The 16,794-nt window shown below is 42.6% G+C and overlaps 1 protein-coding gene across 2 annotated transcripts in view; it reads right to left on the bottom strand.

Moving 5' to 3' along the window:
- The window catches only part of nedd1 (NEDD1 gamma-tubulin ring complex targeting factor), a 79,910-nt gene that overhangs the window by 45,927 nt on the left and 17,189 nt on the right, over positions 1-16,794 (bottom strand). For both annotated transcript variants that reach the window (XM_072241254.1, XM_072241255.1), the window contains exon 7: positions 15,862-16,063. In XM_072241254.1, the coding sequence (XP_072097355.1) occupies positions 15,862-16,063 (202 nt within the window). The remainder of the gene's footprint in view (positions 1-15,861; positions 16,064-16,794) is intronic.

Below are 16,794 nucleotides of genomic sequence, written 5' to 3'. Positions count from 1 at the left end.
AATAAAAATTGAACAAATACAGCTTTAACGGTTTGTATTAATTGGAAGGTATAATGAAATACAGTATAAAGAAAATCTTTCATGTTTAGTAAACTTTTCCTGGTCTGTCTTTATTACAAAGACATCAGTGGAATGATTGTTTACTAACAATGAACTACCGAATTCCATTCTGTGTTTATTGTTACAATTTGAAACACTGATAATTTAAATATGTTATAACACAAAATGCTGGAACTCAGCAGCCCAGGCAGCACTTATAGAAAAGAGTACAGATGACGTTTCGGGCCAAGACCCTTCATCAGGACTGGAGGGGGAGGGAAAAAAAAAGATGAGGAGTCAGGGTAAGAAGGTGGAGAAGGGGAGGAAGAAACACGAGGTGATGGATGAAACTTCGGGGCAGGGCTGAAGTAGAGAGTTGGGAAGTTGATTGGTGAAAGAGACACAGGGCTAGAGAAGGTGGAATCTGATAGGAGAGGACAGAAAGTCATAGAAGAATGAAAGGGGGGAGGTGATGGACAGGCAAGGAAATAAGGTGAGAGGGAAATGGGAATAGGGAATGGTGAAGGGGAAGGGGGACATTACCGGAAGTTTGAGAAACCAATGTACATGTCATGAGGTTGGAGGCTACCCAGGCAAAATACAAGATGTTGCTCCTCCAACCTGACTGTGGGACTATCGTGATCAAAGGCTCTGTGCATGGGAGCATATCAGTTACTGCGCAGCTTAGAGGGAACAATAGACTTGATAGTAGTTTATTAGGCATAGACAGGATTGAATTGTTTAATACTAGGAGGCATTTTTAAGGTGAGAAGGGGAAAAGGAGATGTTGGGGCAAGTTTTTATTAAACAGTGGTGGGTACCTGGAATGGACTGCCAGTGGTCGCAGTGAAGGCAAATATGATAGAGGCGCACAAGCAGCTCTTAGATAGGCACATGGATGTGCAACAAATGGAGTAATATGAACATAGTGTATGGAAAAGGGATTAGTTTTAGTTACTCAACATCATGGGCAAAGAGCTGTTCCTGTGCTGTACATATGGACTGTACACATGCTAATGAACTAAAATCACAGGCATGGGATTCATAAATATTCTGTATTCTTAAATATATAGATAGGCATGTGGATGAAAAATATGGAGAGCTATGTGGGAGGAAAGTGCTAGATTGATCTTGGAATAGGTTAAAAGTTTTGAACAATTTTGGGGAGCACGTCTTATGAGAATAGAACAGAACACAGAACAGTACAGCACATTACAGGCCCTTCGGCCCACAATGTTGGGCCAACCCTCAAACCCTGCCTCCCATATAACCCCCCACCTTAAATTCCTCCATATACCTGTCTAGTAGTCTCTTAAACTTCACTAGTGTATCTGCCTCCACCACTGACTCAGACAGTGCATTCCACGCACCAACCACTCTGAGTAAAAAACCTTTCTCTAATATCCCCCTTGAACTTCCCACCCCTTACCTTAAAGCCATGTCCTCTTATATTGAGCAGTGGTGCCCTGGGGAAGAGACGCTGGCTATCCACTATCTATTCCTCTTGATATCTTGTACACCTCTATCATGTCTCCTCTCATCCTCCTCCTCTCCAAAGAGTAAAGCCCTAGCTCCCTTAATCTCTGATCATAATACATACTCTCTAAACCAGGCAGCATCCTGGTAAATCTCCTCTGTACCCTTTCCAATGGGTTGAGTGAACTTGGCCTTTTCTCCTTGGAGCAACTGAGGATTACAGGTGACCTGATGGAGGTGTACAAGATAATGAGAAGCATGTGGACAGTCAAAGGCTTTTTCCTCAGGGCTGAAATGCTGGCGGCAGTGGCAGCAGAAACGATAAGGTCTTTTAAGAGACTCCTGGACAGGTACATGAAGCTTAGAAAAATAGAGGGATACGGATAAGTCTAGGTAGTTCTAAGGTAAGGACATGTTCGGCACAGCTTTGTGGGCTGAAGGGCCTGTATTGTGCTGAATGTTTTCTAATTTTGTGGGCTGAAAGACCTGTAAGAATGCTGTACTGTTCTACACTCTATGTTCTAATAATCTCATTATCCACCGCTGGCCAAAGAAGAATTTCTCCTTAACAGCTCTATCACAATCCAGCACAATCCTTAATACATACATCAATGATCATCTTTCTATTTCAGGGACATTAAAGAAGCTCTTAGATGTGCAAATGGGTTGTAAAAAGAAATGCAGGGCCCCCGTAGGCGGGAAGAGTTAGATTGATCTTAGTAGGTCGGAACAACATCATGGGCTGATGGGTCTCTACTGTACTTTAACATCTATGCTCATATCCGTTCTTAAGAACAACCTATGGCTTTCAAAATAACCACACCCCTGGTTTACTCACAGTAAATAAACAGTATCTTTCTAAAATCCTAAAGTCTTTCGTGATGCCCATAATTGTGCACAATATTGCACCTGATGTCCAAGCTGATATTTGAGCTTTAGCACAACTTTGGTTTGCCTCTACTTTGCCTCACTGTACAAGAACACTTGCTCGATCCTGATCTTGGGTACTACCTACTCAAAGCTTGTAAATTCTCTGTATGACCAGATGTTTTTGGGAGCTCCAGTTTCCTCCCACCTCCGAAAGACATTCTGGCAAGTTTGTTAGCTGCTGTGAATTACCCCAAGTGTAGGCGAATGGTAAAAGGAATCAAAGGGAAGTTTTTGAGCATGCGTGGACAGAATTGACTTAAATTGAGTCTAATAGGATTGCTCTCCTGGGAACAGACATGGGCCCAATGGGCCAAATTGGCTACCTCCTGTATCACAAGTTTAAGATTTATCAAGCCAACAAATGGAGTTTCCCCTAATTTGCGGACATGCTTCTCCAGTTCCTCCACAGAAAGGTACTTGTTGGATTATGTTCTTTCTCCACAATACGTCCCTCAAACACAGCATTTCACAGTTAACTCGCATTTAATTGTATCTGCAATGTTTTCACCCATTTCACCTATTAATGTCCCGTGGTCTATCATTATACTGCTCTCTATTTGAGTTTCATACTTAAAATTCCACCTAAACAGATAAAATACTATAAAATGTGATGTTACAGATGACAACAGATTAATGCCCCTCAATCTGAAGCCTTGAGGGTAGACTGGGATGAATGGGGGTGGTCAGGAGAGTAACAGGAACTCCACTTGCTGATTTTAACCGTGGTACAATCAGCCTAAAAATGTACAGTACGAAATTTGTGAAATAACGCCCTGTAATATCAGTCCATTTACAGCAAGCCCAATGAGGCCTTGAAGTGGGGTTGCACTTTGGAAATGAAGTTAAAGGAATGAAGCTGAGCTGCTGGAATGAACATCTGCGGCAGAGTTCCTTGGCAGTGACACTTATAATTCAGTTAGAATAAACAGTTCCTGGAAAGGAAAAAGATAACACACAAGTGGCCGAGGAAAAGAGCGCTAGAAATTTCTACAGGAAGTAAATCTGTCTTAGGCCAATGGAAAGCATTCAAGGAGTTCAGGATAAAAATGTTTCACAGACATGTTCTTTTTCACACTTATTTACTGTAACTGCAGCCACAAAACAACTTTCACGGCATTGATAATAAACCCGATTCTGATTCATAGAAAAAAAGTGACTAACAAATCTAGAGTGCCTGGATGAACACAAGGAGTCACAGATTTAAGGCAACTGGAAAAAGGATTAGGGAGAATATTAATATACGAAATAAAATCACACAGCTCTGATATGGTGGCTGAGGGAGAAGCCATCTATACATTTCAGAATTACTTGTGTACTGGTGAAGAACGATGGAAGGTGAGATTACACTAGACAAGCCTTTTTCAGCCTACGTGAACAATATGTGCTCATCATCTACCTTCTATGAAGTAGTTTTCTACAGTTCCACATATAGCCAGAAATTTCTTTTGGTTAGACTGAAAAGACTAAATTCCACTTGACTTCATCTTCAACCTGGCCACCTTTAGAATTTTTCCTCCTTGATATACACCCATTTCCTCCTTCTGGCCTCCTTAACATATTTATTGGCACTATTCCAATCGCGGTTTCTCCCTCAAATTTCAATCTCACAAGTTCACATCCTGAATTTCTCCATCACAACTCCAATTCAGCCATTTAAAAACTGCACCTTTGGTCAGGGTTTTATGTTCTACCTCATAAGGCTAATGCTTGAAGGTCCTTTGGAAGCTGGGCAACGACTGCTGAATTACTGCTACGATAGTCATGGAGGATTTCAAGAATATCAGGTTGATGCTTAATCGCAAGAGAAAGAATTTAACGAATGCCTATTTAGAGCAACTCGCGGTTGAGTCCACTAGGGAAAAAGCAATTAGGTGTTGTGTAATGAACCAGATTCGATTAGGAAACTCAAGGAAAAGGAACACTGGGAGGCACTGATCATAAAATGATTGAATTCACTCTGCAGTTGAGGGGGAGAAGATAAAGTCAGATATATTAGTATTACAATGGAATTAAGGGAATTTCAGGAGCACGAGAGGGGAGTTGGCCAAAGTTGATTGTAAGGAGACACTAGCACGGATGGCCGAAGAGCAATTCCCGGAGCTACTGGGAGCAATTGAAAGCACAGGATAGATTCATCCCAAAGTAGTAGTTTAAAAGGGAGTAGAGACAACCATGGCTGACAAGTAAAGGACAGCATAAAAACAAAAGTGAGGGCAGATAATATAGCAAAAATTAGTGGGAAGCTATCAAGAGGATATCAAAAGATATTTTAGATATAAAGAGTAAAAGGCAAGAGTGGATATTGGACCACTGGAAAATGACACTGGAGCAGTAGCATAATGGGGGGCGAAATAGAAATAGCAGACAAACTTATTATGTATTTGCGTCAATCTTCAGTTTGCAAAATACCAGCCGTATGCAGGATATTTCAGAGTGTCAGGCAGCAAAAGAGTGCAGTTGCTATTACTAATGAAAACTTACATGTGAAGCTGAAAGGTTTGAAGATAGATAAGGCATTTGGACCAGATGGACTACACTCCAGGGTTCCGAAAGATTGTGGGGCATTAGTAGTGATTGTTCAAGATTCAGCAGATTCGGGAAAGCTGCAGGAGAACTGGAAAATTGCAAATGTCACTCCACTCTAAGACGTTTTAAGGAGGGAGGGAAGCAAAAAAAAAAGCAAGCAAATTACTGGCCTGACCTGGCTTCAGTGGTTGGGAAGACATTGGAGTCCATTTTCAAGGATGGGGTTTCAGGGTATTTGGAGGCAAATGATAAAAGAGGCCAAAGTCTGCATTGTTTCCTTAAGGGCAAATCTTGCCTGACCAATATGTTAGAATCTATTGAGGAAATAACAGGCAAGATAGACAAAGGAGAGTCAGTGGATGTTGTTTACTTGGATTTTCAGAAGGTCTTTGACAAAGTGCCACAAATGAGGCTGCTTAGCAAGATAAGAGGCCATAGTATTACAAAAAAGATACTAGCATGAATTGACTGGCAGAAGGTAAAGAATGGGAATAAAGAGGACCTTTTCTGGTTGGCTGCAACTGACTAGTGGTGTTCCACAGGGTTAATTGCTGGGATCACTTTTCACATTATACCCAATGACTTGATTTGAATGATTTCAATGATTTGAATGACAGAATTGATGGCTTTGTGGCCAAGTTTGTGGATGATACAAAGATAAGTGGAGGGGCAGGTAGTGTTGAGGAAACAAGGAGTTGGCAGAAGGACTTGTGCATCGAGGGAGAGAGGAAGAGAGGAAGAGGAGAGCCATCCGCAGTACCACCGATGCGGCAGAGAGGACCTCAAGATGGCTGTGGCTCAAAAGAGGGGAGCCATGGAGTCATAAGTAGCTAGCCATCTGGACACAAGCTGGGGTCTGATCAGCCCCGGCTGGGTCACCTGGAGGAGGGTGCATGATGTTGAAAGACCCGAAGATTCCAGGAACATCACTGAAGATGTGTCCAGAAGCATCAATAGATGTTATGTACACAGGATTGGGAGAAAACTATTTTCTATACAGGAAGAAAATTTAGAAATCAGAGGTATAAAGGGACTTGGGAGTCCTTGTGCAGAATTCCCTAAAGGTAAACTCGTAGGATGTCAGTGGTAAGGAAGGCAAATGCAACCTTAGCATTCAATTCAAAAGAACTAGAATACAAAAGGAAGGATGGAATGCTGAGGCTTCATTATTTTTTTAAAAAATCTTTAATTTAGAGATAGCGCGCAGAATAGGACCATTCAGCCCTTTGACCAGCGCTGCCCAGCAACCACCCCCGATTTAACCCCAGCCGAATCACAGGACAACTTCCAACTTAAGCATCACATCTTTGGAACATGGGAGGAAACCGGAATTACGGAAGGAAACCTATGCGCACACAGAAAGGAAAATATAAACTTGCTTACAAAGGATGCCAGAATTGAACTCCAAACTCCCTGAGCTGCAATACTGTAGAGGTTAACACAACGCTATTATAAGGCATTGGTCAGCCGCAATTGGTATCGAGAGCTGTTTTGGGTTCCTTATCCAAGAAAGAATGCACTCACATTGGAGAGGGTTCAGGAGGAAGTTCAAAAGAATGATCCTGGGAATGAGAGGGCTATCCTATGATGAGCGCTTGATGGCTCTGTGCCTGTATTCAATGGAGTTTAGAAGAATGAGGGGAGATTTCATTGAACCCTATCAAGTATTGAAAAGCCTAGATACAGCGGATGTGAAAAGAATGTTTCCGATAACGGAGGAGTCTAAGACCAGAGGGTACAGCCTGAGAATAGAACAATGTACTTTCAAAACAGCGATGAGGAGTAGTTTCTTTATCTGTGGACTTCATTGACATTGGGTATATTTAAGCAGAGTTTGATAGGTTCTTGATTAGTGGAAAAGGCAGAATAATGGGGTTGAGAGGGATAATAATTCAGTCAAGATGGAATTGCAGAGCAGACTCAATAGGCTGAATGGCCTAATTCTGTTCCTATGTCTTATGGTCTACTTGAACTCACTGGGTGTTATGTGACAATTTGAATAGATGGTAAAATTCATTGATAGAGAGTGGGAGGGATGACACTACCAGTCAGGGAAAATGTTGCAGCGGTGCTCAGACTAGATAGCTTGTCTACTGAGGCTACAAGGGTAGAACTGAGCAATAAGAAAGGGATGACCACATTAATGGGATTCCATTACAGACAATAACAGTCCATGGGAATTAGAGGAGCAAATTTGTAGAGTGATCGCAGACTGTGGCAAGAAACACCAGGCTGTGATAGTAGGTGATTTTAACTTTCCACATATTGACTGGGACTGCCATAGTGTATGAGGGCTAGATGGGCAAGAGTTTATAAAATGTGTTCAAGAAAGTTTTCTTAATCAGTACACAGAGGTCCCATCTACAGAGTGCAATATATCTACAATTGGGGAATGAGACAGGCGAGGGGACAGGTAAGAAAACACTCGGCATCTAATTATCATAATGCCATTCATTTTAAAATAATTATGCAGAAGGACAGGTCTGGTCCTTAGGTTGAGATTCTAAATTGGAGGCTAATTTTGATGGCATCATAAAAGATCTGGCAAGTATGGACTGTGATAGCTTGTTCTCTGGCAAAGGGGAACTTGGTAAGTGGGAAGCCTTCAGGTAAAATTTTGAGTGTACAGTTTGTATGTTCCTGTCAGAATAAAAGGCAAGGACAAAAAGATCTAAGGAAAATTGGTTTGAGAGATTGATACCCTGGTTAAGAAAAAGGTGTATAGCAGGTATAAACAGGAAGGAGAAAATGAGATACTTGAGTATAAAAAAAGTACAAGAGAACACCTATGGAAATCTGAGGCATGAGCATCAAGCAGACAAGGTGAAGGAGAATCCCATGAGCTTCTACAGATATACAACAAAGCAAAATGTTAGCAAGTGACAAACTGGCCCTCTGGAAGACTAGAGAGGTCATCCATGCATGGAGCCGAGAGATCTTAAATTATTTTTTCACATCTGCATTTATTCAGAAGATGGACACACAGTCTACAGAGGTGAGGCAAAGCAGGTGTTTGCTGTATAGGCAAATTAAGACCATAAGACAAAGGAGCAGAAGTAGGCCATTCGGCCCATCAGGTCTGCTCCACCATTTTATGAGCTGATCCATTCTCCTATTCAGTCCCACTCCTCCGTCTTCTCACCATAACATTTGATGCCCTGGCTACTCAGATACCTATCAATCTCTGCCTTAAATACACCCAATGACTTGGCCTCCACTGCTGCCCGTGGCAACAAATTCCATAGATTCACCACCCTCTGACTAAAACAATTTCTTTGCATTTCTGTTCTGAATGGGCGCCCTTCAATCCTTAAGTCATGCCCTCTCGTACTAGACTCCCCCATCATGGGAAACTTTGCCACATCCACTCTGTCCATGCCTTTTAACATTTGAAATGTTTCTATGAGGTCTCCCCTCATTCTTCTAAACTCCAAGGAATACAGTCCAAGAGCGGACAAATGTTCCTCATATGTTAACCCTCTCATTCCCGGAATCATTCTAGTGAATCTTCTCTGTACCCTCTCCAACGTCAGCACATCCTTTCTTAAATAAGGAGACCAAAACTGCCCACAGTACTCCAACTGAGGTCTCACCAGTGCCTTATAGAGCCTCAACATCACATCCCTGCTCCGATACTCTATTCCTCTAGAAATGAATGCCAACATTGCATTCGCCTTCTTCACTATCGACTCAACCTGGAGGTTAACCTTAACGGTATCCTGTACGAGGACTCCCAGGTCCTGTTGCATCTCAGAACTTTGAATTCTTTCCCCATTTAAATAATAGTCTGCCCATTTATTTTTTCTGCCAAAGTGCATAACCATACTCTTTCCAACATTGTACTTCATTTGCCACTTCTCTGCCCAGTCTTCCAATCTATCCAAGTCTCTCTGCAGACTCTCCATTTCCTCAGCACTACCGGCCACTCCACCTATCTTCGTATCGTCAGCAAACTTAGCCACAAAGCCATCTATTCCATAATCCAAATTGTTGATGTACAATGTAAAAAGAAGCGGCCTCAACACTGATCCCTGTGGAACACCACTGGTAACCGGCAGCCAACCAGAATAGGATCCCTTTATTCCCACTCTGTTTCCTGCCAATCAGCCAACGCTCTATCCACGTATGTAACTTTCACGTAATTCCATGGACTCTTATCTTGTTAAGTAGCCTCATGTGTGGCACCTTGTCAAAGGCCTTCTGAAAATCCAAATATACAACATCCACTGCATCTCCCTTGTTTAGCTTACTGGTAATTTCCTCAAAAAATTGTAATTGGTTTGTCAGGCAGGATTTTCCTTTAAGGAATCCATGCTGAGTTCTGCCTATCTTGTCATATGCCTCCAGGTACTCTGTAACCTCATCCTTGACAATCGACTCCAACAACTTCCCAACCACCGATGTCAAGCTAACAGGTCTATAATTTACTTTTTGCTTCTTTGCCCCCTTCTTAAATAGCGAGGTGACATTTGCAATCTTCCAGTCTTCTGGAACCATGCCAGAGTCTATCGACTTTTGAAAGATCATCGCTAACGCCTCCGCAATCTCCACAGCTACTTCCTTCAGAACACGCGGGTGCATTCCATCTGGTCCAGGAGATTTATCTACCTTTAGCCTATTCAGCTTCCTGAGTACTTTCTCTGTCGTAATTGTGACTGTGCACACTTCTCTTCCCTGCCACCCTTGAGTGTCCGGTATACTGCTGATGTCTTCCTTAGTGAAGACTGATGCAAAATACTCGTTCAGTTCCTCTGCCATCTCCTTATCTCCCATTACAATTTCTCCAGCATCATTTTCTATCGGTCCTATATCTACTCACACCTGTCTTTTACTCTTCATATACTTGAAAAAGCTTTAAGGTGGATAAATCCCCAGAACCTGACAAGGTGTTCCCTTGGATCCTGTGGGAGGTTATTGCATAAATTACAAGGGCTCCTAGCAGAAATATTTCGAACACCCTTAGCCAGGGGCGAAGTGCTAGAGGGTGGGAGGATAGCCACAGTCGGAGGAACTCAGCAGGCAGCATCTAGGAAAATAGCAGTCGATGTTTTGGGCAGAAATGTCAAGTCCTACCGCAAGGTTTCGGCCCAAAATGTAGACTGTATTCTTTTCCTAGATGCTGCCTAGCCTGCTGAGTTCCTCCAGGATTTTGTGTGTTGCGCAGATTTCCAGCATCTGCAGATTTCCTCTCGTTCGGGATAGCTAAAGCTGTTCATTTGTTTAAAAAGGGCTCCAGGAATAAGCCAGGAAATTATAGGCCAGTGACCCTGACATCAGTGGTGGGTAATTTATTGAAAGGTATTCAGGGGACCGAATGTACCGTATAAGTATTTCAATAGACAAGGACTTATGAGGGATGGTCAACATAGCTTTGTGCATGTTAAGTCATGTCTAACTAATTATCGTTTTTCAAAGAAATTATCAGCAAAGTGATGATGGCAAGGTGATGGATGTTGTTGATAAGGACTTGAGCAAAGCCTCTGACAAAGTCCCGTATGAAAGGTTTTTCAAGAAGGTTCATTCACTTGGTATTAGATGAGGTACGTTTGTAGTAAATTGGATTAGACATTGGTTTCAGAGGAAGAAGCCAGAGAGGTAGTAGATGGTTGCACTCGTGATGGGTCAATGATCTGGATGATAATGTGGTTAACGAATTTGCTAATGACACCAAGATTGAAGGTTTAGTGGACAGCAAGGAAGACTATCAAAGCTTGCAGAGGAATCTGGACGAGTTGAAAAAATGAGCTGAAAATGGCAGATGGAATTTAATGCAGACAAGTGGGGTTGTTGCACTTTGGGAGGACAAACCAGGGTAGGACTTGCAGTAGACAGTGGGATCTTGGAATACAGATCCATAATTCCTTGAAAGTGGTGTCATAGGTAGAAAGCTTTTGGCATGTTGGCCTTCATAAATCAAATTATTGAGTACAGGAGTGGAGATGTAATGTTGAAGTTGTACAAGATATTGGCAAGTCATAATTTGAAGTATCATGTGCAGTTTCAGTCACCTCCCTGCAGGAAAGATACAATAAGATTGAAAGAATACAGAAAAAAAAAACACAAGGATGCTGTCAATACTTGAGGACCCAAGTTTATAGGGAAAGAATGAAGGGCTTTATTCCCTGGAACACAGAAACATAGAAACATAGAAAATAGGTGCAGGAGTAGGCCATTCGGCCCTTCGAGCCTGCACCGCCATTTATTATGATCATGGCTGATCATCCAACTCAGAACACCGCCCCAGCCTTCCCTCCATAGCCCCTGACCCCCGTAGCCACAAGGGCCATATCTAACTCCCTCTTAAATATAGCCAATGAACTGGCCTCAACTGTTTCCTGTGGCAGAGAATTCCACAGATTCACCACTCTCTGTGTGAAGAAGTTTTTCCTAATCTCGGTCCTAAAAGGCTTCCCCTCTATCCTCAAACTGTGACCCCTCGTTCTGGACCTCTCCAACATCGGGAACAATCTTCCTGCATCTAGCCTGTCCAATCCCTTTAGGATCTTATACGTTTCAATCAGATCCCCCCTCAATCTTCTAAATTCCAACGAGTACAAGCCCAGTTCATCCATTCTTTCTTCATATGAAAGTCCTGCCATCCCAGGAATCAATCTGGTGAACCTTCTCTGTACTCCCTCTATGGCAAGGATGTCTTTCCTCAGATTAGGGGACCAAAACTGCACACAATACTCCAGGTGCGGTCTCACCAAGGCCTTGTACAACTGCAGTAGTACCTCCCTGCTCCTGTACTCAAATCCTCTCGCTATAAATGCCAGCATACCATTCGCCTTTTTCACCGCCTGCTGTACCTGCATGCCCACTTTCAATGACTGGTGTATAATCACACCCAGGTCACGTTGCACCTCCCCTTTTCCTAATCGGCCACCATTCAGATAATAATCTGTTTTCCTATTTTTGCCACCAAAGTGGATAACTTCACATTTATCCACATTAAATTGCATCTGCCATGAATTTGCCCACTCACCCAACCTATCCAAATCACCCTACATCCTCTTAGCATCCTCCTCACAGCTAACACTGCCACCCAGCTTCGTGTCATCTGCAAACTTGGAGATGCTGCATTTAATTCCCTCATCCAAGTCATTAATATATATTGTAAACAACTGGGGTCCCAGCACTGAGCCTTGCGGTACCCCACTAGTCACCGCCTGCCATTCTGAAAAGGTCCCGTTTATTCCCACTCCTTGCTTCCTGTCTGCCAACCAGTTCTCTATCCACATCAATACCCCAATACTGTGTGCTTTAAGTTTGCACACTAATCTCCTGTGTGGGACCTTGTCAAAAGCCTTCTGAAAATCCAAATATACCACATCCACTGGTTCTCCCCTATCCACTCTACTAGTTACATCCTCAAAAAATTCTATGAGATTCGTCAGACATGATTTTCCTTTCACAAATCCATGCTGACTTTGTCCGATCATTTCACCACTTTCCAAATGTGCTGTTATCACATCCTTGATAACTGACTCCAGCAGTTTCCCCACCACCGACGGTAGGCTAACCGGTCTATAATTCCCCGGTTTCTCTCTCCCTCCTTTTTTAAAAAGTGGAGTTACATTAGCCACCCTCCAATCCTCAGAAACTAGTCCAGAATCTAACGAGTTTTGAAAAATTATCACTAATGCATCCACTATTTCTTGGGCTACTTCCTTAAGCACCCTGGGATGCAGACCATCTGGCCCTGGGGATTTATCTGCCTTCAATCCCTTCAATTTACCTAACATCACTTCCCTACTAACATGTATTTCGCTCAGTTCCTCCATCTCACTGGACCCTCTGTCCCCTACTATTTCTGGAAGATTATTTATGTCCTCCTTAGTGAAGACAGAACCAAAGTAATTATTCAATTGGTCTGCCATGTCCTTGCTCCCCATAATCAACTCACCTGTTTCTGCCTGCAGGGGACCTACATTTGTCTTTACCAGTCTTTTCCTTTTTACATATCTATAAAAGCTTTTACAGTCCGTTTTTATGTTGCCTGCCAGTTTTCTCTCAATCTTTTTTCCCCTTCCTAATTAAGCCCTTTGTCCTCCTCTGCTGAACTCAATTTCTCCCAGTCCTCAGGTGAGCCACTTTCTCTGGCTAATTTGTATGCTGCTTCTTTGGAATTGATACTATCCCTAATTTCTCGTCAGCCACGGGTGCACTACCTTCCTTGATTTATTCTTTTGCCAAACAGGGATGAACATTTGTTGCAGTTCATCCATGCAACCTTTAAATGCTTGCCATTGCATATCCACCATCAATCCTTTAAGTGTCATTTGCCAGTCTATCTTAGCTAATTCACGTCTCATACCTTCAAAGTTACCCCTCTTTAAGTTCAGAACCTTTGTTTCTGAATTAACTATGTCACTCTCCATCTTAATGAAGAATTCCACCATATTATGGTCACTCTTACCCAAGGGGCCTCTCACGACAAGATTGCTAATTAACCCTTCCTCATTGCTCAAAACCCAGTCCAGAATAGCCTGCTCTCTAGTTGGTTCCTCGACATGTTGGTTCAAAAAACCATCCCGCATACATTCCAAGAAATCCTCTTGCTCAGCACCTTTACCAATTTGGTTCACCCAATCTACATGTAGATTGAAGTCACCCATTATAACTGCTGTTCCTTTATTGCACACATTTCTAATTTCCTGTTTAATACCATCTCCAACCTCACTACTACTGTTAGGTGGCCTGTACACAACTCCCACCAGTGTCTTCTGCCCCTTAGTGTTACGCAGCTCTACCCGTATCGATTCCACATCTTCCCGGCTTATGTCCTTCCTTTCTATTGCGTTAATCTCTTCTTTAACCAGCAACGCCACCCCACCTCCCCTTCCTTCATGTCTATCCCTCCTGAATATTGAATATCCCTGAACGTTGAGCTCCCATCCCTGGTCACCCTGGAGCCATGTCTCTGTGATCCCAACTATATCATAATCATTAATAACAATCTGCACTTTCAATTCATCCACCTTACGTAGAAGAATGAGGGAAGTTTGATAGAAGTAAACAAAACTATGATGGGTATAGATAGGGCAAATACAAACAGGTTTTTTCCTCTCAATGAAGTTGGGCAAGACTAGAACTAGAGATCATGAGTCAAGGGTGAAAGGTGAAATGAACATGAGGGAAAACAGTGTGGAAGGAGCTGCCAGCAAGAGGTGAATGTGGGTTCGATTTCAATATTTAATTGAAATTTTGATGGGCACATGAATGGGAGGGACATGGAGGGCCATGGTTTGGGTGCAGGTCCATGGACTGAGGCAGATTAGTACTTCAGCATGGATAGATGTGCCAGCCAGTACTGTAGTGGCATCAGCACCAGACTTCAAGGCAAATGGTCCCAAGTTCAAATCCAGACGGCTTCTTACATTCTTTCCATCTGTGCTGGGTTGAGCATCCAGCTACCAACTCAGCCTCAAAAAAGTTAAATGCTACAGAAACAGCAAAAAGAAATATCACCTGATGCGCCACCATAAGACACAGGAGCAGAATTAGGCCATTCAGCCCATTGAGTCTGCTCCACCATTCCATCATGGCTGATCCCGGATCCCACTCAAACCCATACACCTGTCTTCTCACTATATCCTTTGATGCCCTGACTGATCAGGAAGCTATCAACTTCCACCTTAAATATGTGCATAGACTTGGCCTCCACCGCTGCCTGTGGCAGAGCATTCCACTTTCTGGCTAAAAGAAATTCCTTCTTACCTTCGTTCTAAAAGCTCATCCCTCAATTTTGAGGCTCTGCCCTCTAGTTCTCGATACCCCACCACCAGAGGGAACATGCCCTCCACATCCACCCTATCTAGCCCTTTCAACATTTGGTAGGTTTCAATGAGATTCTCCCCCACCCCCCCCCAACCTTCCTCTAAATTCCAGAGAGTACAGGCCCAAAGCTGCCAAACACTCACATGTTAACCCCTTTATTCCCAGAATCATCCTTGCAAACCTCCTCTGGTCTCTTCAATGACAACACATCCTTTCTGAGATACGGGGCCCAAAACTGTTGACAATACTGTAAGTATGACCTGACTAGTGTCTTATAAAGGCTCAGATTTATCTCCTTGCTTTTATATTCTATTCCCCTTGAAATAAATGCCAACATTGCATTTGCCTTCTTTACCACAGACTCAACCTGTAAATTAGCTTTCTGGGAGTCTTGCATGTGAACTCCCAAGTCCCTCTGATATTTGAACCTTCTCTCCCATTTAGATAATAGTCTGTACTATTATTTCCTTTCCCAAAATACATCATACATTCCCCAACACTATTCCATCTGCCACCTTTTTGCCCATTTTTCCAATTTGTCTAAGTCCTGCTGCAATCACATTGCTTTCTCAGCACTTAACCCTCCAGCTGTCTTCATATCATTCTCAAACTCTGTCAGAAAGCCATCAATTCCATTATCCAAATCATGTGAAAAGTAGTGGTCCCAATACTAATCCCTGAGGATCGCCACTGGTCACTGGCAGCCAACCAGAAAAGACTTATTTCCACTCACTGCCTCCTGCCTGTCAGCCATAAGACAGGAAATAGAACAGTAGTCTCCAACCTCCGGGCCGCAGACCGATACATTGCTGCAAAGAATGCAGTGGTGCAGCGGTAGTGGGAACGCACCCAGCACATCTTTAAGGAAAAAGCCGAAATAAACAAGCTAATTAATTAGGTGCCGCCCGGCACGTAAATGTTGGCCTAGATCATCGCCTGAGGTTGGGGACCACTGAAATGAACTAGATGGACCCAAGTGCCTGTTTCTATACTGTAGTGCATTTATGTGGCCACAACATAAAATGACAATACTCTATTCCATCTCAATAAATGTGGATTTAAATCAGTACCAATATTACACAAGAACAATTTGATGAACAGTTCACTTACCCTGACTGGCGTGGGACCATTCTGAAACTTTAAGCACCGCACAGATTTCTTGTGGGCACTGACAACCTTTAATGGTGAAGTTGTCACTCGCAAATCATAGATGTAAATTTTGCCCCTGATGGATCCGACAGCCAAAGTTGCTCCATCAGTCATAAAGCCTATTGCAGTCAAAGGAGCCTCAACAGAAATAGTGCGCAATATCCTGTGAAAAATAAAATTCAGAAAAAATATCAGCACCAATGTTGGTGTAAATTTTGCTCAGCTTTGTTCTGAATGACCAAGCTGATGTGCCACTCATTGCAAGTTTTTCTTGTATATACTGAATAATCGAAGGTACTTACTATTCTTTCTATTATTCTATAACTGTTCTATCCAAGAAAATATTCCTTACCATACCCCATCACACAACTATGCAGGAACTTCTACATCATTTGTGCACCTGCTTTAATGAATGTGAAATTTGATACAAAGAGTAAACACATAATTAAAGGGAAAGGTATTAAAGTGAACAACAGGAATTCTGCAGATGCTGGAAATTCAAGCAACACACATCAAAGTTGCTGGCGAACGCAGCACGCCAGTCAACATCTCTAGGAAGAGGTACAGTCAACGCTTCAGGCCGAGACCCTTCGTCAGGACTAACTGAAGGAAGAGTTAGTAAGAGATTTGAAAGTGGGAGGGGGAGGGGGAGATCCAAAATTATAGGAGAAGACGGGAGGGGGAGGGATGGAGCCAAGAGCTGGACAGGTGATTGGCAAAGGGGTATTAAAGTGAACAAGTTGAAGTAAAATTCACTGAAAAAGGTGCCAAGCCAAAAAGCTCAAAATATTTTCTTAAAATCTGTTGAGCTATCATTGAGTTTTGAGTTTAGTACTTAGGCTTTACATATTAAAAATAACAAAAATGTGAGTGTTTGGTAGAATTGCATCTTAA

The sequence above is a fragment of the Mobula birostris genome, chromosome 23 (genome assembly GCF_030028105.1).
Source record: "Mobula birostris isolate sMobBir1 chromosome 23, sMobBir1.hap1, whole genome shotgun sequence".
NCBI classification, from domain to species: Eukaryota; Metazoa; Chordata; class Chondrichthyes; order Myliobatiformes; family Myliobatidae; genus Mobula; species Mobula birostris.
The sequence above is the reverse complement of the archived record's forward strand: the minus strand, read 5'-3'. Positions and strand labels throughout refer to the sequence as shown.